This window comes from Lynx canadensis, chromosome A1 (genome assembly GCF_007474595.2).
Source record: "Lynx canadensis isolate LIC74 chromosome A1, mLynCan4.pri.v2, whole genome shotgun sequence".
Taxonomy (NCBI): domain Eukaryota; kingdom Metazoa; phylum Chordata; class Mammalia; order Carnivora; family Felidae; genus Lynx; species Lynx canadensis.
In genome coordinates this window covers 111,087,867-111,109,748 of record NC_044303.2, presented here as the reverse complement: position 1 = coordinate 111,109,748, position 21,882 = coordinate 111,087,867, and the positions used below count along the sequence as shown (strand labels likewise).

The 21,882-nt window shown below is 38.3% G+C and overlaps 1 protein-coding gene across 1 annotated transcript in view; it reads left to right on the top strand.

Annotated features, from left to right (window-relative positions):
* The window catches only part of CDKL3 (cyclin dependent kinase like 3), a 91,691-nt gene extending 69,809 nt beyond the window's left edge, over nucleotides 1-21,882 (top strand). Inside the window, exon 11 of the mRNA XM_032593839.1 lies at nucleotides 21,844-21,882. Coding sequence (XP_032449730.1) covers nucleotides 21,844-21,882 — 39 coding nt within the window. The remainder of the gene's footprint in view (nucleotides 1-21,843) is intronic.

Genomic DNA, 21,882 nt, shown 5'->3' with positions numbered 1-21,882 from the left:
GCAGGCACTTCTGTCCTCCCACTGGCAAAATGCATCAAGATATTTTGCATCTGGATGAGTTTGTTTTTATCAAACGCCTAATCGTAATTCTAATTTTTTTTAATGCTTTTATTTATTTTTGAGACAGAGAGAGACAGAGCATGAGCAGGGGGAAGGGCAGAGAGACAGGGAGATACCGTATCTGAAGCAGGCTCCAGGCTCTGAGCTGTCAGCACAGAGCCCGATGCGGGGCTTGAACTCATGGACTGTGAGATCATGACCTGAGCTGAAGTTGGACGCTAAACTGACTGAGCCACCCAGGCGCCCCTAATCCTAATTCTACATGAGGCTGGATCCAACCTTCCCTCAAATTGGCTTGTCTCTCATTCTGCAGCATCACCTGACTTCATTAGAATCCAAGGATCCAAGGGACTCACATCGTGTTGGCAACAGCAGCAGTGTGTGGGAAAGTTTTTAATGACCAACTCCTTTTATTTGAAAGTTAGATCCTATTAATTAATTGATTTTTTTTTTTTTGCTGCTGCTGCTACTTGTTTGTTGTTTTTCTACGAATTTGTCCATTTCACCTAAATTTCTAAATTTGTCAGGATAAAGTTGTTCATAATATTCTCTTATTATAAAAATCTGTAGGATTTATAGTGAAGTCCTCTTTTTGATTATTGACAGTGAAAATTTCTATTTTCTCTCATTTTTCCTTGGTAATTTTTTTTAATGTTTATTTTTGAGACAGAGGGAAAGAGAACATGAGCAGGGGAGGGGCAGAGAGAGAGGGAGACACAGAATCCTAGGCTCCAGGCTCCGAGCTGTCAGCACAGAGCCTCATGTGGGGCTCGAACTCACAGACCATGAGATCATGACCTAAGCCAAAGTCAGATGTTTAACCTACTGAGCCACCCAGGCGCCCCTCCTTGGTAAGTTTTGACAGAGATTTATTAGTTTCTACGTCTTCAATGAAGATGATCCTTTCTCTGCTTGTTTTTTATGTCATTAATGTTTGCTTTTATCCGTAATTTTTTCCCTCTACTTTCTTTAGCATAAATTTTGTGTTCATTTTCTAACTTAAATCGTTATCAGCCACTGCTCTTTTTATAATAAGCATTTTAAAGTGATAGGTTTGGGACGCCTGGGTGGCGCAGTCGGTTAAGCGTCCGACTTCAGCCAGGTCACGATCTTGCAGTCCGTGAGTTCGAGCCCCGCGTCAGGCTCTGGGCTGATGGCTCGGAGCCTGGAGCCTGTTTCCGATTCTGTGTCTCCCTCTCTCTCTGCCCCTCCCCCGTTCATGCTCTGTCTCTCTCTGTCCCAAAAATAAATAAACGTTGAAAAAAAAAAAAAAGAAAAAAAAAAGTGATAGGTTTACCTCTAAGCACAAATTTTTACCTCTGCGTCACACAAATTTCTATATGTAGTATTTTCATTATTGTTCAGTAAAAGGTATTTTCTAATTTCTCTTGTGATATCTGCTTTGACCCATGAGTTACTGAGAAATGTAATTCTCAGTTTCCAAACATATGAGGATCTTTGAAATTACTATTTACCTTAATTAGAGTGTGGTCAGAGAATACAATCTGTATTAATTCAGTCCTTTGAAATTTATTGACTTGTTTTATGTACCAGCATATAGTAAATTTTTTAACTTTAAAATAATGTGTATTCTCTAGTCATTGGGTACAGTATTCTCCAGGTGTCAGTTCAAGACTGTTGTGTTATTCAGATCTTCAAATCATTTCTTATTCTTTGGCTGTGCCTATTCTAACAGGTATCGACAGGTGTGTGTTAAAATTTCAAACTATGATTATGGAATTCTCTATTTCTCCTTTTAATTTTATTTTTTCTTTATGTACATTTAAGGCTATGTTTTTAGGTGCAAAAATATAGATTTATTACATTTTCCTGCTGAATTTTACCTTTTTTGGTTATGAAATATCTCTCATCTTTGTTCATTATGAAATATTTCTTGCCATAAAGTCTACTTGATCTGTTATCAATACAACTACACTAGCTTTGTCTGTTTAGAGTTTGTATGGTACATTTTTAATTTTGACTTTCAATATTCCTATGTATTTATATTTCATCTAAATGGTTCTTTTATAAGCAGCATAATTTTAATTTTTTTTAATCCAGTCTGACAATTCATGTGTTTTATTTGAAGGATTTTATTTAGAGCCATTTATATTTAATTTAGTTATTGCTATCTTTGGTTTTAAATTTATCAGCTTACTGTTTATTTTCCATTTGTTCTACTTGTTCTGTTTTTTCCCCCTCCCTTTATTGCTTTCTTTGGATTTTTTGAGTATTTTTATTTTTCAATATTTCCCTTTTATTTGTTTGTTAATTATACTCTTTTACAATTCTCTGTAGACTATCGCATGCATCTTTGACTTACTAGAGTTTAATAAAATTAGTACTTTTACTTGTTTTTGGACAATGAAAGGACCTGAGATTATCTTTACTCCTTATACTTCTCTCCTGACTTATGTGTTATTTTTGTCATGTATTTTAATTATGTATGTGTTAGTTCTACAATACATTATTATTGTTTTAGACAGTTAATATTTAACATTTTTGTTGCTATGTATTTTCCTCCCAGAATCTCCAAGCTTACATCTGGGATCATTTTACTGAAATTTGCCTGAAAACTACCCTTTCATACTTCCTTTAATGTAGACCTGTTGGTGACAAAGCCACACATTTATGTTTTTCTGAAAATATCTTTATTTCATTTTCATTTTAGGGCTTTTGAAATGGATTTTAAGTCTTCAGTTGAATGAGTTTTGACAATTGTATTCACCCATGCAATACTACCTGAAACAAGATCTAGAACATTTCCATTACCCTAGTCCTTTTTCCAGGGAATTTTCTACTCCCCCTTAATCCAAACACTTTCTGAGTTCTGACACCATAAATTAGTTTTGCCCATTTTCAGACTTTGAAATTTGAATCGTATAAATAGAATACAGTGTGTATACTTTGGTGTGATGTTTTGAGATTCATCCATGGTTTGCAGGTGTCAGTTATTTGTTACTTTTTATGGCTATGTAGTGTTTTGTTGTATGAAAATCGAACAGTTTCCTTATCCATTCTCCTGTTGACACATATTTGGGTTGTTTTAATTATTATGATTAAGGATACTATGAACTTTCTTGCACAAGCCTCTTTGTGGATATGAACCACTGTTTCTCTTGGGAAAATACTTAGAAGTAGAATTCCTGGGTCATAGGGTAGGTATATATTCAAATTTTTAAGAAACTACCAAGGAGTTCTCTAAAATGAGAGAACTCTTTGAACACCCATCAACAATAGATAAGAGTTCCAGTTGTACCATATCTTTATAAACATTTCATACATAAGTTGTTTTCATTTTATCCATTTTAGTGGATGTATATTAGCATCTCATTGAGGTTTTAATTTGCATTTCCCTAGGGAATAATGATGTTAAGCATCTTTTCACATGCTTATTTGACATCCTCATATCTTTTTTGTTAACTGTTCATATATTTTGTACATTTTTTGCACATTGTAAATTGGAATGTTTGCTTCTTATGAGAGAGAGTGTGCACAAAGGGGAGTGGCAGGGAGAGATGGAGAGAGAGGATCTCAGGCAGGCTCCACTTTGTCAGCATAGAGCCTCACACAGGGCTTGATCCCACGAACGATGAGATCATGACCTGAGCAGATATCAAGAGTTAGACACTTAACCAGTTGAGCCACCCAACCACCCTGGAATGTTTGCTTTTTTGTTGCTAGTTTTTAGAGATTCTTGATATATTCTGGATAGAAGTCTTTTGTCACACATATGCATTATAAATATTATCTCCCAATGTGTGATATTATCCATTCACTTCCTTAAAGATATCTTCTTTTTATATAAAGAAATGGAAAGACATTCCCTGCTCATGGATTGGAAGAATAAATATTGTCAAAATGTCAATACTACCCAAAGCTATCTACATATTCAATGCAATCCCAATCAAAATTGCACCAGCATTCTTCTCGAAACTAGAACAAGCAATCCTAAAATTCATATGTAACCACAAAAGGCCCCGAATAGCCAAAGTAATGTTGAAGAAGAAGACCAAAGCAGGAGGCATCACAATCCCAGACTTTAGCCTCTACTACAAAGCTGTCATCATCAAGACAGCATGGTATTGGCACAAAAACAGACACATAGACCAATGGAATAGAATAGACCCAGAACTAGACCCACAAACGTATGGCCAACTCATCTTTGACAAAGCAGGAAAGAACATCCAATGGAAAAAAGACAGTCTCTTTAACAAATGGTGCCGGGAGAACTGGACAGCAACATGCAGAAGATTGAAACTAGACCACTTTCTCACACCATTCACAAAAATAAACTCAAAATGGATAAAGGACCTGAATGTGAGACAGGAAACCATCAAAACCCTAGAGGAGAAAGCAGAAAAAGACCTCTCTGACCTCAGCCGTAGCAATCTTTTACTCAACACATCCCCAAAGGCAAGGGAATTAAAAGCAAAAATGAATTACTGGGACGTTATGAAGATAAAAAGCTTCTGCACAGCAAAGGAAACAACCAACAAAACTAAAAGGCAACCAACGGAATTGGAAAAGATATTTGCAAATGACATATCGGACAAAGGGCTAGTATCCAAAATCTATAAAGAGCTCACCAAACTCCACACCCGAAAAACAAATAACCCAGTGAAGAAATGGGCAGAAAACATGAATAGACACTTCTCTAAAGAAGACATCCGGATGGCCAACAGGCACATGAAAAGATGCTCAACGTCGCTCCTCATCAGGGAAATACAAATCAAAACCACACTCAGATATCACCTCACGCCAGTCAGAGTCGCCAAAATGAACAAATCAGGAGACTATAGATGCTGGAGAGGATGTGGAGAAAAGGGAACCCTCTTGCACTGTTGGTGGGAATGCAAATTGGTGCAGCTACTCTGGAAAACAGTGTGGAGGTTCCTCAGAAAAATAAAAATAGACCTACCCTATGACCCAGCAATAGCACTGCTAGAAATTTACCCAAGGGATACAGGTGTACTGATGCATAGGGGCACTTGTACCCCAATGTTTATAGCAGCACTCTCAACAATAGCCAAATTATGGAAAGAGCCGAAATGTCCATTAACTGATGAATGGATAAAGAAATTGTGGTTTATATACACAATGGAGTACTACAGGGCAATGAGAAAGAACGAAATATGGCCCTTTGTAGCAACGTGGATGGAACTGGAGAGTGTGATGCTAAGTGAAATAAGCCATATAGAGAAAGACAGATACCATATGTTTTCACTCTTATGTGGATCCTGAGAAACTTGACAGAAACCCATGGGGGAGGGGAAGGAAAAAAAAAAAGAGGTTAGGGTGGCAGAGAGCCAAAGCATGAGAGACTCTTAAAAACTGAGAACAAACTGAGGGTTGATGGGGGGTGGGAGGGAGGGGAGGGTGGGTGATGGGTATTGGGGAGGGCACCTTTTGGGATGAGCACTGGGTGTTGTATGGAAACCATTTTGACAATAAATTTCATATATTGAAAAAAAAAGATATCTTCTTTTTAAAGAAAAGAAGAAGATGAAAAGCATGTGGTTAGGATTAGAATTCGCTTTTAAACATTTACAAATTCATCCTCACTGATAATTAGAAAATGTATTTTTAAAGTATCTGGAGAGAAAACTGTTGAATTTAGCCAATTGTCACAAATCCAAGTTAGAAAACATTTTGTCTGGGAAGACTTTGGGTAAAGTAGGTAATCTGATGCATTGGTAGTGGGAGTGTAATTGGTGCATGACTTTTGTAGCACTTTGAAAATACCTATCAGAAATAAAAATGTAGATACCTTTTGAACCAGAAAAAAAAAGATATATTCTTTTTAAGGTATAGTTTACGTAAAATAAAATGCACAGGTTCTGTTTAGCTTCATATGTTGTGACAAATATACTTATGTAACAACCACCCAAAGCAAAATATAGAACAATTATATCAAAATATAGAACAGCCACCCAAAGCAAAATATATAACAAATAAACAATTATATATTTTTCAGTCAGTATCTCCTACCAGAGGCAACCGCTTTCTGACTTCTGTTACCACAGATTAGTATTATTTGTATTTGAATATTATATAAATAGAATCATATAGTATATATGTAAATGAACCATATAGTAGATATTCTTTTGTACTTGGCTTCTTTTTTTCACAGTGTTTTTGAGATTCATCAATGTTGTATATGTATATTCAATTCATTCCTTTTTTTATAGCCTTATTGAGATATGTCTAACAAACCATATAATCTATCCACTTAAAGTAGTTCATTCCTGGGGCACCTGGGTGGCTCAGTCGGTTAAGCCTCTGACTCTTGGTTTTGGCTCAGGTCATGATCTCACGATTTGTGGGTTCAAGCCCTGCATGGGCTCTGCGTTGACATTGCTACCAGCACAGAGCCCAATGTGGGGCTTGATCCCACAAACCATGAGATCATGACTTGAGCTGAAATCAAGAGTTGGATGTTTAATCCACTGAGCCATCCAAGCACCCCTAGTCTTTGTTTTAAAGTCTATTTTGTCTGATATAAATATTGCTATCCTGGATTTTTTTTTGCTTCAATTTTCATGAGAAAAGTTTTTCCATCTCTTCACTTTCAGTTGCTGACAGATTTTAATACTTTTTAAAAAATCAGTTTATTTATTTTGAGAGAGAGAGTGAAGGGCAGAGAGAGAGAGAGAATCACAAGCAGGCTCTGCACTGTCAGCACGGAGCCCAATGTGGGGCTTGAACTCACAAACTGTGAGATCATGACCTGAACCGAAATCAAGAGCCAAATGATTAATCAACTGAGCCACCCAGGCACCCAGATTTTAATACTTCTATGCATATGTTTATACAAATATTTTGTGGACATGTTTTCATTTTTCTCAGGCAAATACCTTTGAGTAGTATTGCTAGGTCATAGAGTAGATATGTACATTAAACTTTCTAGAAAAACTGCTAAAGAGTTTTCCAAAGCAGTGATTGAAGATTTAAGTTGTTACATATTCTTACCAATGTTGGGCTTGTCATCTCTTCTTTTAACCATTTTAGGGGGGATGTTGTAGTATTTCATTGGGGTTTTAATTTGCATTTCTCTGATGAGTAATGACTGAGTCCCTTTTCATATGCTTTTTGGCTATTTGTAATGTGTTTTTGTTGCCCATTGAAGACTTCTGTTCATTTTTAATGTGTTCTTTGTCTTTTTTGTTAACTTATAGGGTTTTTTAACCAGAGATCTGTATTCTGAATACAGATCCTTTATTGATAGAGAACATTTTTCCAGTACATAAGTATGTAGCTTGCCTATTCATCTTTCTTTTTTTTTTAATTGTTTTTTTAATGTTTATTTTTGAGGGAGAGAGAAAGACAGATCATGAGCAGGGGAGGAGCAGAGAAAGAGGGAGACACAAAACCCAAAGCAGGCTCCAGGCTCTGAGCTGTCAGCACAGAGCCCGACACGGGGCTCAAACCCACGAACTGTGAGATTATCACCTGAGCTGAAGTCAGATGCTTAACTGACTGAGCCACTCGGGCGCCCCCTTCTTTCTTTCTTTTTTTAAGTTTAATTATTTTATTTATTTATTTATTTATTTATCTATCTATCTATCTATCTATCTATGTTTATTTATTTCTGAGATAGAGAGACAGAGCATGAGTGGGGGAGGGGCAGAGAGAAAGGGAGACACAGAACCTAATGCAGGCTCCAGGCTCTGATCTGTCAGCACAGAGCCCCACATGGGGCTCGAACTCACAAACCGTGAGATCATGACCTGAGCTGAAATCGGTTGCTGAACCGACTGAGCCACCCAGGCGCCACTTTAATTATTTTTTTTTGGAGAGAGCATGAGCAGGGGAGGAGTAGAGAGAGAGGAGAGAGAGAACCTCAAGCCGACTTTGTGCTGTCAGTGCAGAGCCCAGCGTGGGGCTGGAATGTGAGATCACGACCTGCGCTGAAATCAAAAGTCCGATGCTTAACCGGCTGAGCCACCCAGGCACCTCTGCCTATTCATCTTTCTAATGGTATCTTTTGATGAGTAGAAATGTTGAATTTTGATGAAGTCCAACTTATCAATGTTTTCTCTTATGGCTAGTGCTTTCTATGAGCTAAATAAATTTTACCTGCCCCAGAGTTGCAAAGATACTCTCCTATATATTTTCTAGAAGTTTTACAGTAGTAATATTTGATTGATTTAGATCTAATCTTAAATTATTTTTGCATATGGAATATAATGGAAGTTGAAGCTCATTATTTCCCCAATCAGATATCCTATTATTCTATTACCATTCATTAAAAATACTTTTCCTTTTGGGGCACCTGGGTGGCTCAGTCAGTTGAGCGTGCGACTTCGGCTCAGGTCATGATCTCACGGTTTGTGGGTTTGAGCCCCACGTCGGGCTCTGTGCTCAGAGCTTGGAGCTCTGTGCTGACAGCTCAGAGCCTGGAGCCTGCTTCGGGTTCTGTGTCTCCCTCTCTCTCTGCCCCTCCCCTGCTCATGCTCTGTCTCTCCCCATGTCAAAAATAAATAAAGCATTTAAAAAAATACTTTTCCTTCCTTCCATTTAATTGATTTGACACCAGGGTGTGTGTGTGTGTGTGTGTGTGTGTGTATGTGTTGGGGGTGGGAACCAAAATTGAATACAAATCATAACAAATGAATAAAATAGCCACAGTGGAGAGGGTAGAGAAGGAAAGAACTAACCTAAATAACTTTAGAAAAGAGTATTTTGGGGGCACCTGGGTGGCTCGGTCAGTTAAGCATCCAACTTCAGCTCAAGTCATGATCTCATGCTTCGTGAGTTCTAGCCACGCATCAGGCTCTGTGCTGACAGCTCAGAGCCTGGAGCCTGCTTCGGATTCTATGTCTCCCTCTCTTTCTGTCCCTCCCCCACTCATGATCTGCCTCTCTCTCTCTCTCAAAAATAAATAAATATTAAAAAAAATTTTTTAAGAGAAAAGAGTATTTTGCCTTTATACTGTAAAGCTAAAAACAAAAAGAACAGTACACAAATATTGTACTCTAGTTAGTAAATTCGTGTTTCACAGGAGCATGTGTTAACAATTCTGAAACTTTTATAAATTTTATGTATATTCTAGAATTTGAGCAAATAAGTATATTATGGAACAAACTCATGGTTTTTGTTTTTTTTCTTTTCTTTTAATTTTTTTAAAATAATTACGTCCAAATTAGTTAGCATCTAGTGCAACAGTGATTTCAGGAGTGGATTCCTTAGTGCCCCTTACCCATTTAGCCCATCCCCCCTCCCATAGCCCCTCCAGTAACCTTTTGCTTGTTCTCCATATTTATTAGTGTCTTCTGTTTTGTCCCCCTCCCTGTTTTTATATTATTTTTGTTTCCCTTCCCTTATGTTCATCTGTTTTGTCTCTTAAAGTCCTCATATGAGTGAAGTCATATGATATTTGTCTTTCTCTGACTAATTTCACTTAGCATAATACCCTCTAGTTCCATCCACGTAGTTGCAAATGGCAAGATGTCATTCTTTTTGATTGTCGAGTAATACTCCATTGTATATTTATATACCACATCTTCTTTATCCATTCAGCCATCGATGGACATTTAGGCTCTGTCCATACTTTGGCTATTGTTGATAGTGCTGCTATAAACACGGGGGTGCATGTGTCCCTTCAAAACAGCACACCTGTATCCCTTGGATAGATACCTAGTAGTGCAATTGCTGGGTCATAGGGTAGTTCTGTTTTTAATTTTTTGAGGAACCTCCATACTGTTTTCCAGAGTGGCTGCACCAGCTTGCATTCCCACAAACTCATGGTTTTTATGAGATATAGATGCATGTATGTGTTTTCACATACACTTTTATATTTTTCTTCATTTTTTTCTGCTGATGCATCTCTAGCAATGAGTGCATCTAGTGCCTACATCTTTACTTCCAAATAGTATTCTTCAAAAAAAGATGACAAAGCTCTTTGAAGAAATGGCTGACTCCAGGGCTGGGGTAGGGAAAGTAGATGATGAGCCTGCAACATCTTGTTGTGCCAGAAAGTAAGGGAGTCCTTAAAAAAATTTTTTTTAAAGGACACAGATTCCAACTGGAAGATGCTTTTAACAGTCAACTCTGAGACAATAGGAGCAACAAAACAAATAACAACAACAATGGAGTATAACGTATAAATACAAATCACTATCTAGGAGTCCATATACATATAAATAAATAATCAAAAAAAATAAATAAGCAGGGGGAGAAGACACAGCTCTTTCTTATAGTAGAATTACATTTAATAAATGTAAAAGGAATGATGAAAAAAAGAAAATCATCACTTGACATCACACTAATAATTATCACAGACAAGAATCATTCATGGATGCTAAAACTAAGATATTTGCATAGTGTCAAAATGTCTCCCACAAGATAACTTATTAATTACAAATGGAAGAGAATAATTTTACAGAAGAGAAACTTGTTAGAAAACACTTTAGTAAATTGGTCAAAGTGAACATTCACAGTTATGGGACAAATTGACCTAATTTACCACCTGGCAGGATGCATTGAAAATAACAACATTATTTCCTTGATATTCCTACCAAAAATACATGACCTGGAATCTAAACATGAGGAAATGTCAGAAAAACTAAAATCTAGAGCACTATACAAAACAACTGGTCTGAAACATTCAAAAGAGTCAGTCCTTGAAAGTCAGGGAGAGACTGAAGAACGCCTCCACATTGAAAGAGAAAGAGAGATGTGAAAACCAAATATAACATGTGATCCCTGACTGGAGGGTTTTGCTACAAAAGACATATGGGAGAATTGGAAGAACCTGAATGAGGTCTGTGGATTCAATGATAGTAGTATATTAATGTTAATTTCCTGCTTTTGATTATTGTATTCGGGTTAAGTAAGACAATACCCTTGTTCCCAGAGTTGCGTATAAATTCTAAGTTATTTGAGGCATCATACCAGCAATTTAGTCTCAAGTGGTTCAGGAAAAAACGTTCTTTGTACTTTTTTTGTAACTTTTTTACAAGTTTGAAGTTATTTCAAAATGAAACAGTGTTCACATCAGCATTGTTTGTATTAGCTCCAAACTGGAAACCTCACAAATGTTCATCAAAAGTACGATGGATAAATGAACTCTAGTGTATTCATATAATGAAATATTATATATAGCCACAAAGTGAACAAACTATACCCACATACAACAACTTAGATGTATCTCATAAATATAATATCAAAGAATTAAGCCAAATATAAGAAAGAATACATACTACATTATTCTGTTTTCATAAAGTTCAGAAACAGCTAAAACTGATCTGTGGTGACAGAGGTCATGATGGTGGTTACCTTCTGTAAAGCAGGAGACTGGACTGGGAGAGGCTAGTAATGTTCTCTTTCTTGACCTGCATGGGAGTCACCATGTTCTGTTCACTTTGTGATAATTCGCTGAAGTGTTATGATTTGTGCATTTGTGTGTATGTGTGTTATGGTTTTAATAAAAGTTAAAGAAGACTTGTGACATTAAGAAGGAAATATGTTACTTTAAATATTTCTATAAGAAGAGAATAGATGAAAATGAATGAATTAAACACCAACTGAAGAAATTTTTAAAAGAACAGAATAAAACCAAAATAAAAGGGGTGAAGTAATAACTAGAAGAACAGAAATTCATGAAGTGAAAAATGGAGATATAATAGAGAATAAAATACAATAGAGAACAAAGCCACAAGTTAATTTTTTGATGAGACTAGTAAAATTGACAAGCCTGTTGTGAAATGGATCAAGAAAAATGGGGAAGAGGCAGCAGGCCAGGTAAGAAATGTGAAGGTGGCCATAAGTACTGACGCAGTTGAGATAAAAGCAAAACAAAACAAAAACTGTAAGAGAACATTGCCAGCAACCTCAGGCAAGTAAATTTCAAATTTTAAATGAACTAGAAGAATTTCTACAAAATATTAGTTAAAACTGACTCAAAAATAGAAAACCTGAATGATGCTATAAACAAGAAAAAGAATCAATTGTTGGGGCACCTGAGTGGCTCAGCTGGTTAAGTGTCCAACTTCAGCCCAGGTCATGATCTCGTGGTCTGTGAGTTCGAGCTCCACGTTGGGCTCTTGTGCAGACAGCTCAGAGCCTGGAGCCTGCTTCAGATTCTGTGTCTCCCTCTCTCTCTGACCCTTCCCCCCCTCACACACTCTCTCTCTCTCAAAAGTAAATAAACATTTTAAAAATTAAAAAAAAAAAAAAAAAAAGAATCAATTGTTAAAACCCCAGGCCCAGAATGCTTAAAAAATATGTTCTTGCAAGGGCGCCTCGCTGGCTCAGTCAGTAGAGCATGTGACTCTTCATCCCAGGGTCATGAGTTCCAGCCCCACATTGCATGTAGAACTTACTTAAAAATTAAAAAGATAAACAAAAATGAAACAGTATGTTCTTTCAAACATTTAAGACTGAGATAATTCCCAAGTCTTATAGCCCCTCCAGAAAGTTAAAAAAAAAAAAAAAAAAAAGGGAAACATACCCTAACTCATCATATGAGGCTAGAATGTAATGTCTACCAGAACAGAGATATTTTTCCCTTTTGTTCATGATGTGTCCAAATGCCTAGAATAGTGCCTTGTATACAGTAGGCATTCAAAAAAAATTTTGTTCAGTGAATGGATGTGTGGAATAGTCTTAAAACTTAAGTCAGTCAAGGTCAATAAAACAAAGTAACAGCCCAATCTCACATACAGCTGCAAAATCCTAAACACGATATTAGCAAGCAAAATCCAGAATATAAAAAATGGTACTGTTTAATAACAAAGTTGGGTTTGTCCCAGAACACAAGGTTGGTAGGGAAGTCTAATGCTTTAGTCTACTACCCTAACAGATCAAAGGGAGGAAACACATTTATTTTAGACAAGGCAGGTCACAATTGGGAAATTACATAATTTATATTATTATATCTAAAATATATAGTAAATTCCTTTAAAAATCAATAAGAAAAACACAACATACCTACAAATGAGCAAAGGATGGAATCAGATATTTCACAAAAGCAGGAAGATGAGTGAGGAATAACATGACAAGAGACTCAGCTTCATTAATAAGCAGGGAAATGGAAATTAAAATCACAGATTCCAGTTCTCACCTCACTCAGTAGGCAAACTAATTGTCAATATGAAGTGTTTGTGAGAATACAGAGCACTGGAATCTCTCACACAAGGCTGGTGGGAGTGCACACTGGGGCAACCACTGTGGAAAATCTGGCATTATCTAGGTAAAGTTGTAGATGGACTTACCCTATGCCCAACTGTTCCTTTCCTTGGTGTTTACTGTAGAGAAAGTCTTGCACATAGACTTCAGGAGATAAGTATAAGAATGTGTCCAGCAGTGTTGTTTATTATAGCAAAAAACTGGAAACAACCCAAAAGTCCATCAGCAATAGACTGGATAAATAAATAATTTAGTACACACACAGTGAAAATGAATGAACTATAACACATGCATCAACATCAATACATTTCATAGTATCTCACATTAAAATAAGTCAAGGGGCATCTGGGTGGCTCAGTCAATAAAGCATTCGACTCATGATTTTGGCTTAGGTCAAGATCTCACAGTCGTGAGATCAAACCCCACGTTGCGCTCCACACTGGGCGTGGAGCCTGCTTAAGATTCTGTCTCCCTCTCACTCTGACTCTCCCCCACTCACTCTCTCTCTTTCTCTCTCTCTCCTCAAAAAAAAAAAGCAAGTCAGAGTATAATTCCACATGCACAAGTTAAAAACATGTAAAACTATATCTTAAATACACAATATATGATTATATTACAGAGAAAGTCCAAGAAAGATAAACACAAAATTCAGGATAGCAGCTCTGTCTGCTGGGAATGTGAATAGAGACTGTACCAGGAACTTTATTGGTCCTAGTACTGTCAGATTTCTTGAGTCATGGTTCAAAGGAGTTCGTTTTATCATTATCATTATTATTAAAATATGCTAATTATATTTTTGTCAGTATGATTTTTTTATAATAAAAATATTTTAACAAAAAAAGAAGCAATTTTCCTAAGCTGAGGAATAGGGTGGCGATGGATATTGTTCTTGGAAGTCAATACAAGAAGTGCAGGACTCTTCCAGAACATCCCCACAAATGATTATCCAATTTCTATTTCATTTTTTAATTTTAATTTTTATGTGTACTTCTATTGTTAAATATTTCAAAAAATACAAAAGTGAATAGAGAATAATATGATAATCACATATGTTTACTGCCTTATGTAAAAATAGGGGCGCCTGGGTGGCGCAGTCGGTTAAGTGTCCGACTTCAGCCAGGTCACGATCTCGCGGTCCGTGAGTTCGAGCCCCGCGACAGGCTCTGGGCTGATGGCTCGGAGCCTGGAGCCTGTTTCAGATTCTGTGTCTCCCTCTCTCTCTGCCCCTCCCCCGTTCATGCTCTGTCTCTCTCTGTCCCAAAAATAAATAAATGTTGAAAAAAAATTAAAAAAAAAATAGTTGAAGCCCTTTGTGTAACCCTTCCCAATTACCTTCCCCTTCCTGCATCCCAATAACCATGGTTTTGAAATTTGTATCTGTCATTCCCATGCTTGTCTTTCTAGGTTTTTGCATGTAACCTTAGGAGTTTGTATTGTATCACTTGTATTGTTTGACATGTTTGGAATTTTATATTAATGACATTTTTCAGGATACATCCTTCTGCAACACATTTTTCCCCAGCATTTTTTGAAAGTGTTTATTCATTTTGACAGAGAGAGAGAGAGAGAGAGAGAGAGAGAGAGAGGACCCCAAGCAGGCTCTGCACTGCCAGCACAAAGCCCAACGCAGAGCTCAATCTCATGAACCAAGAGATCACAACCTGAGCCAAAATCAAAAGTCCGACACTTAATGGAATAAGCACCCAGGCACCCCTCCCCAACATTTTTTTAATGTTTATTCATGTTGATGTGGCAAGTTTTTTTTCTTTCTGAGTTTATTTATTTACGTAATCTCTATGCCCAATGTGGGGCTCAAAACCATGATTCTGAGATCAAGAGTCTCATGCTCTAACAACTGAGCCAGCCAGGCACCCCGGCAGGATTCTTTGCATACCAGTTTTAATTTATGTTTCTAATGCTCCAAAATTTAAAAAACTTTTTGTTGTGGGAAATTTCAAATATATACAAGAGTAGACAGGGTATGGGGCGCCTGGGTGGCGCAGTCGTTTAAGCGTCCGACTTCAGCCAGGTCACGATCTCGCGGTCCGTGAGTTCGAGCCCCGCGTCAGGCTCTGGGCTGATGGCTCGGAGCCTGGAGCCTGTTTCAGATTCTGTGTCTCCCTCTCTCTCTGCCCCTCCCCCGTTCATGCTCTGTCTCTCTCTGTCCCAAAGGTAGATGGATGTTGAAAAAAAAAATAAAAAAAAAAAAAAAAAGAGTAGACAGGGTATCACAATGGCCCTCCATGTACTTATCACCCAGATTATCAATTATCAACACATGGTCAGTTTTGTTTCATGTATTTCCCCACTCATTTCTTCCCCTCCTTTATTATTTTGGAGCAAATCCCAGGCATCATTTAACCCTTCCCTACATATTTCAATATGTATCTCTAAAAGCTAAGACCTCTTCCTACAAAGACATAATTCTATGTCTTTATAACAGTTATTAACACTTTGTTAATACCATCAACTATTCAATCAGTGTTCAAATATATTTCTCATATTTTTATATTCTGTTTGAATCAAGCCTTTGTTTTAATTTTTTTTTTTTAATTTTTCTTTTTTCAACGTTTATTTATTTTTGGGACAGAGAGAGAGACAGAGCATGAACGGGGGAGGGGCAGAGGGAGAGGGAGACACAGAATCGGAAACAGGCTCCGAGCCATCAGCCCAGAGCCTGACGCGGGGCTCGAACTCACGGACCGCGAGATCGTGACCTGGCTGAAGTCGGACGCTTAACCGACTGCGCCACCCAGGCGCCCCTGTTTTAATTTTTTAAATTGTTGATCAGCTGCTCTGCACAAGGCATTGAGTGAAGTTCTGTTGAACATGTGTTGAGCTGAAGATCTCATTCTGAGTGGAGGGCAACTGGCTCACTCCATTGATGGGGTGAGAATATAAACTTCTTCAGGTGACTTGTGGAAACTGGCAGCCATTTCCACAGATACCTGTTTTCTACATGACTGGTAATTGTTTAACTCTGTGCTAAAGTTGGTTTTGGTCCTTTTATACACCTGTGTCAAGACGTCCTGTAACATACTTTTATTCTTTTTTTTTAACATACTTTTATTCTTAACACCCCATAAGATGGTTATGCAGTTACTCAATATTTACCATATCAAGGAAGATCTAAATATAATACTTCTTTGTTGACTAGTATTTCATGCTAAGCAAATACTGATTTTGTCATCTTACCATTCTTGTTCTTTCTTGAAACTGAAGAAGGGTGTGGGATGAGACGAAAGTGTGAGGTGATGACAGAATGAGGAAATGTACATGAAAGTAGACTATAACCCAGAAGATACTCTATAAAGGTATAGTTTTCATACAACTAGCCACCCTCATTTCTCACATGTTTTACTTCTGTATTCACTATACTTACAGCTTTTCCTTAGTCCACTTGTCCAACATTCAGACTCTCATCCATCAGTTGGACTAATGCAGTCTGTCCTCCTCTGCCAGGTCCATCATGCAGGCTTAAAAGTGGTGCTCTCATTGTTTGCATAGTGGTGCCTATGTGACAACTTGAATATTTTACTCTTTTTTTGTGTGTAAAAATAGAAATTATTTGGAGTAGAAACATGAGGTTACTGATGCTAGTGATTAGAAGCATCACTTTTCTGAATGTGACAACATTAAGACAAAGCTGTTCCTGAGGGGTACTAAAAGCATGACCCTTTAGTCCCATCTGGACTCTTAGTCACATGCCAGATGACACGCTCAGTTGTGAAGAAAAGAAAAAAAGGAAATATCTACAAATATTGGAAGATAAATTGTTCAATACTATGATTAAAATGCAAGATGCAATTAGGGATTTTATAATGATTTTAGCTTTCTGGGAATGAACTGTCCTTACATTGTTTGACCAAACATCTGACTTTTGCATCTGTTTTCAGAAACACAAAACTGCCCCTAGTTGAATAATGCTTCCTCTCTCACAGTTCCCCACAGACCTAGAATCCTGGAGGTGTAGTGAGGAAACCAGCCTTGCCCCACCCCCACAAGGTTGTACTGCTCAGCCAGCCTGGAGTGGGGGACAGTGGGAGAAAGGGGGGCGTGGTCTGCTCTATCCAGGAGAATAAGCTACTCCTCTTTGCTTAGCTGCCCAGAGCAGTTACTTGAGGAGGAGCCATCTTGATGACACGTGCCCAGCCACATGGTCAAAATATGCTGCCCAGCTGCATTGTTTCCTGTTGTAGCAGGTGTTGTGGGTGTCATCCTCAGTTGGGCGAGGCAGGAACCCTGGCAGTCTCACCTGAAGTCCTGTTGACATTGGGAACTTGGCCCTGACCTAAAACCTCGTTTAGTACAAGACAGATTAGATTCAGCAATTAGGACTGCTGGTTTTCTGCAGCTGAGATCCAGTTGTAGTCGTTAACCTCACAGTTTTGGTCTCTAGGCTGGCTGACGTGATGCAGCATTGAGGGGTTGTGTGGCCTTCACCATCTCTTCTGGCCTTGGATTACACATACACCAAGAATGCATATCATAATTCATCACCAGGGAAAGGAGGCTAGAAGTGCTTCTAGCTCTGTGCCATATCTTAGGCCTAATACTTTGTATATTTATTTTGGCAAAAGTTTTGGGAGCAGAGGAAGTCCTAGCTGGATTCTATCATTTCAATCTCTAAACATCACTGACCGTACCTTTCCCTGGATAGTTCCTCAAACTCAGCTGTGTTCAATTGTATTTTACTACATTTGTTCTCTAGAAGTAAATTCTGGGGGCGCCTGGGTGGCTCAGTCGGTTAAGTGTCCGACTTCGGCTCCAGTCATGATCTCACAGTCCGTGAGTTCGAGCCCCTCGTCGGGCTCTGTGCTGACCGCTCAGAGCCTGGAGCCTGTTTCGGATTCTGTGTCTCCCTCTCTCTGACCCTCCCCCATTCATGCTCTGTCTCTGTCTCAAAAATAAATAAACGTTAAAAAAAAAAAAAAGAAGTAAATTCTGTTTAGTAGTAGGGGAAATGGTCCCTGTGTTAAAATGTAGCTCATACTTTGAGATTCTTCTGTAAGAGGACCTTAGGAAAACAGTATCATCATAATAATAATGAACCACATCTTTATTGAACAAACAATGGTGAGTTGTATTTGGGTTGCCAATGTCTGTTTGCTAACTAGATTCTGAGCACTACTTGCATGGCAAAGAACCAAGTTTTCTTCCTTTTTTTATTCCCTATGGCATTTAGTACATGGCAGGGATTCAACAGCATAGGACAGCAAAGATGTGTATCAGAATAATAAAAATAATACAAGATAGAAAGTTGTGCTGAGAAAGAGGTATGAATGGTCTGTAGGATCAGAGAGGCGAGATGACCTTCCACTGGGGAAACTATAAAGGTTTCATGGGGTGGTGTCTCTTGACAGATAGAAAGACCTTAATCAACTGAAATAAAAGCTATAATATGTTGGATATTTATTATGTACCAGGCACTGCTTAATCTAACCTAATCCTCCCAGCAACTCTACAAGAAAGGTGCTTTAATCATTCCCATTTTAGAGTTGAAGCAACTTGTGCCTCAGGCAGAGTAAGTGATTTTATCAAAGTCAGTTAGCTGGTAGGTGACAGAGCCAGGATCCCAACCAGTCTGACATGAAGGTTATGCTCTTAAACACTGGGCTATCCCATCCCTTACATTCAGATGTGAATTCAGTGTTTCATTGTTTGATAAAATTTGGCTTATGTTCTAAAAACATTTACTAGCTGATGCGGCCAGAAAATAGAGTATGTGGAGAGTAGGAGAGTGAGGAATAGGTTGTTCCAGTAAGTCAGAGACCAATCTCAGAACTTGGAATGCTATCCTAAAGACCTGGGGGTTTTTTGGAAGGCGATGGAAGCATTAAATGCCTATTAGTGAAGTGGCAGGACTAGGTAAGTGCTTAAGAAGACAGCTCAGTGTGAAGGGGGAGGAGGAGAAGCATACAAACCAGTTAGGTAACTATTGCAGTAGTGGTGCAGGAGTGAAAAGGCATGCACAGCCCCAAGAATATGTGATTTCCTCCTGCGAGTCTAGTTGGGATTGTTTCATTTTAAGAAAATAAAACGTTCGGGGCGCCTGGGTGGCGCAGTCGGTTAAGCGTCCGACTTCAACCAGGTCACGATCTCGCGGTCCGTGAGTTCGAGCCCCGCGTCGGGCTCTGGGCGGATGGCTCGGAGCCTGGAGCCTGTTTCCGGTTCTGTGTCTCCCTCTCTCTCTGCCCCTCCCCCATTCGTGCTCTGTCTCTCTCTGTCCCAAAAATAAATAAACGTTGAAAAAAAAAAAAATTAAAAAAAAAAAAAAAAAAAAAAAAAAAAAAAAAAGAAAATAAAACGTTCAAAGCTCTAGTCTCACAACATGAGAGAGAACATGAATTAGCTTTACAAAATGTGCTCTTTTGGAAACTTTAAAGATAGAATTTGATTTAAAGAATTTTTTTTGCACATAAATCTTTGGGAACTGCATAAACTAACCTTTGTGTTTATGTAATATTCTTTTTTTTTAATTTTTTTTTAATGTTTATTTTTAAGAGAGAGACAGAGTGCGAGCGGGACAGCAGTAGGGGAGGTTAGAGAGAGAGGGTGACACAGAATCCAAGGCAGGTTCTAGGCTCTGAGCTGTCAGCATAGAGCCCAATGCAGGGCTCAAACTCATGAACTGCGAAATCATGACCTGAGCAGAAGTTGGACGTTCAACTGACTGAGCCACCCAGGCTCCCTTGTGTTTATGTAACATTCTCAAAGGAACATTTGTCAATCAGTACAAAGGAATATAGGGAGTATGTATATATCCCTCACAACCCCTCCCCCCTTTTTTTTCATGACTCTACTTTCTCTTCAATTCCTTGTGAACGACACTGAGGTTCTTACAGGTCTGATAAATTCCTAAAATATTTCCAAAGAAACAGAAACTAGTAGAATCCGGCATTGGAAAACTCTCATAGACTGTTGCTTCTGGATTGGGCGCTGGATTTGCAAGCAATTTCCTCGCCCACGGTGCTCACTCACATTCCTGAGCTCTGTGTATAGGTCTGAGACAGTGTGTGTGACACCATGACATTGGCTAATTACATGGAGCCTCCTCTTATCCAAGAGAATTGCTCATGAGTATGGAGGCTCTCTAATTTTCCTTTCGGGGGATTTCATCCATGATTCCCCACCCTGAAGTGCAGAATAAACAAATAATAAATATTAGGTTGACTATGAGATTCCATCACCCACTCTCTGAAGTTTTATCGGATAAGCTAGAAATAAGTCCCATTTCATTTTACAGTCTGTGGGAATGGCAGTATTTCACACCTCTCCACTGGTCAACATCTTTTTTTTTTTTCCTCAAAAATTTTTAATGTTTGTTTACTTATTTATTTTTTGAGAGAAAGAAAGACAGAGTGCGAGTGGGGCAGGGGCAGAGAGAGAGGGAAACACGGAATCCAAAACAGGCTCCAGGTTCTGAGCTGTCATCACAGAGCCCAATGCAGGGCTAGAACTCATGAGCTGGGAGATCATGAGGTGAGCCGAAGTCGGATGCCTAACCGACTGATCAAAAGTCGTCCCCTCGTCAACACTTTTTATATTCTGACATGACTTATATATTCTATAAGTGACATTATAGTATTATTAGTTCCAAGTATGGGAGTGATTATGTTTAAAATGAGTTTTTTATCTTTTAGAGATACATATTGAATATTTATACATGAAATTATATGATGTCTAGGATTTGCCTCAAAATAACACTGGATGGAGAAAGTCAGTGGGGATGCAGATAAAATAATGATAGGTATGGGCTGATGATTGTTGAAGCTGGATAATGCATGCATGGGGGATCGTTATATTATTCACTATATAAATTAGTGAACAATTATTAGTTTTGCAAAAGGTTTACTTGCATATGTTTGAAACTATACACAATTTTTAAATGATCACTCTTTAGATTTTGGATCGAGTACTACAATGAAAAAGAAATATTGATGAATTGTTTCTAGAAACATGTGCATACATAGTCATTGCTCTTCTCAATGCATAGTGCACCAGTCTGTCCCCTGTCTCCAAGCCTACACTAACTCTGTAGAGCTGTGATTATTTTCCTATGCATTTGCCCGTGCTTTTTAATCTATATTCTTAGAGCTTTTTCTACTCTACCTTGTCTCTTCCTTTAGATTAGTAATCTCATCATGGCATGACTTTCCATGTAACCAGCCCTTCATCCATCATAGTATGATTTCTCAAGAATGATAAAGTAAAAAGCTAAAGAAAGGAGATCAAATAGTGTAAGCGAATATTTTTCAAAAGGCTTGCAAAGGGATGGTGATTATCTAAATGTTGGCCTATGTGTCATGAACATCTGGGTCCAATTCAGACACAACAGTGATTCTCCCTGAAGCTGGGAGGGAATACATCCTTCTTTTTCTTCTTGTAAATCAGAAGTAATTTGGTCTCAGGGTAGAGAAGGGAGGGAAAAGGGAAGGAAACAGAGACGAGAATGGCAGCTGTGCTCTCCAGTGAACCAGTGATTATTCCAGAATTCATCCCCAAACGGTGGGGACCATGGACCTGCCCCCCAGAGGCTGTGCTCACAGCATTGGGTCTGGTCTTACTGGTGTGGCTCTAACACAGCTTTAATTCTTCTAGGTAGGTGAAATTGTCGCCAGTAGTCTTCTGCAGCCCCTTTTCCTCTTTTAGCCTAGAGTTGTAGAAATTTTTATTGCGGAGAAAGGTTAA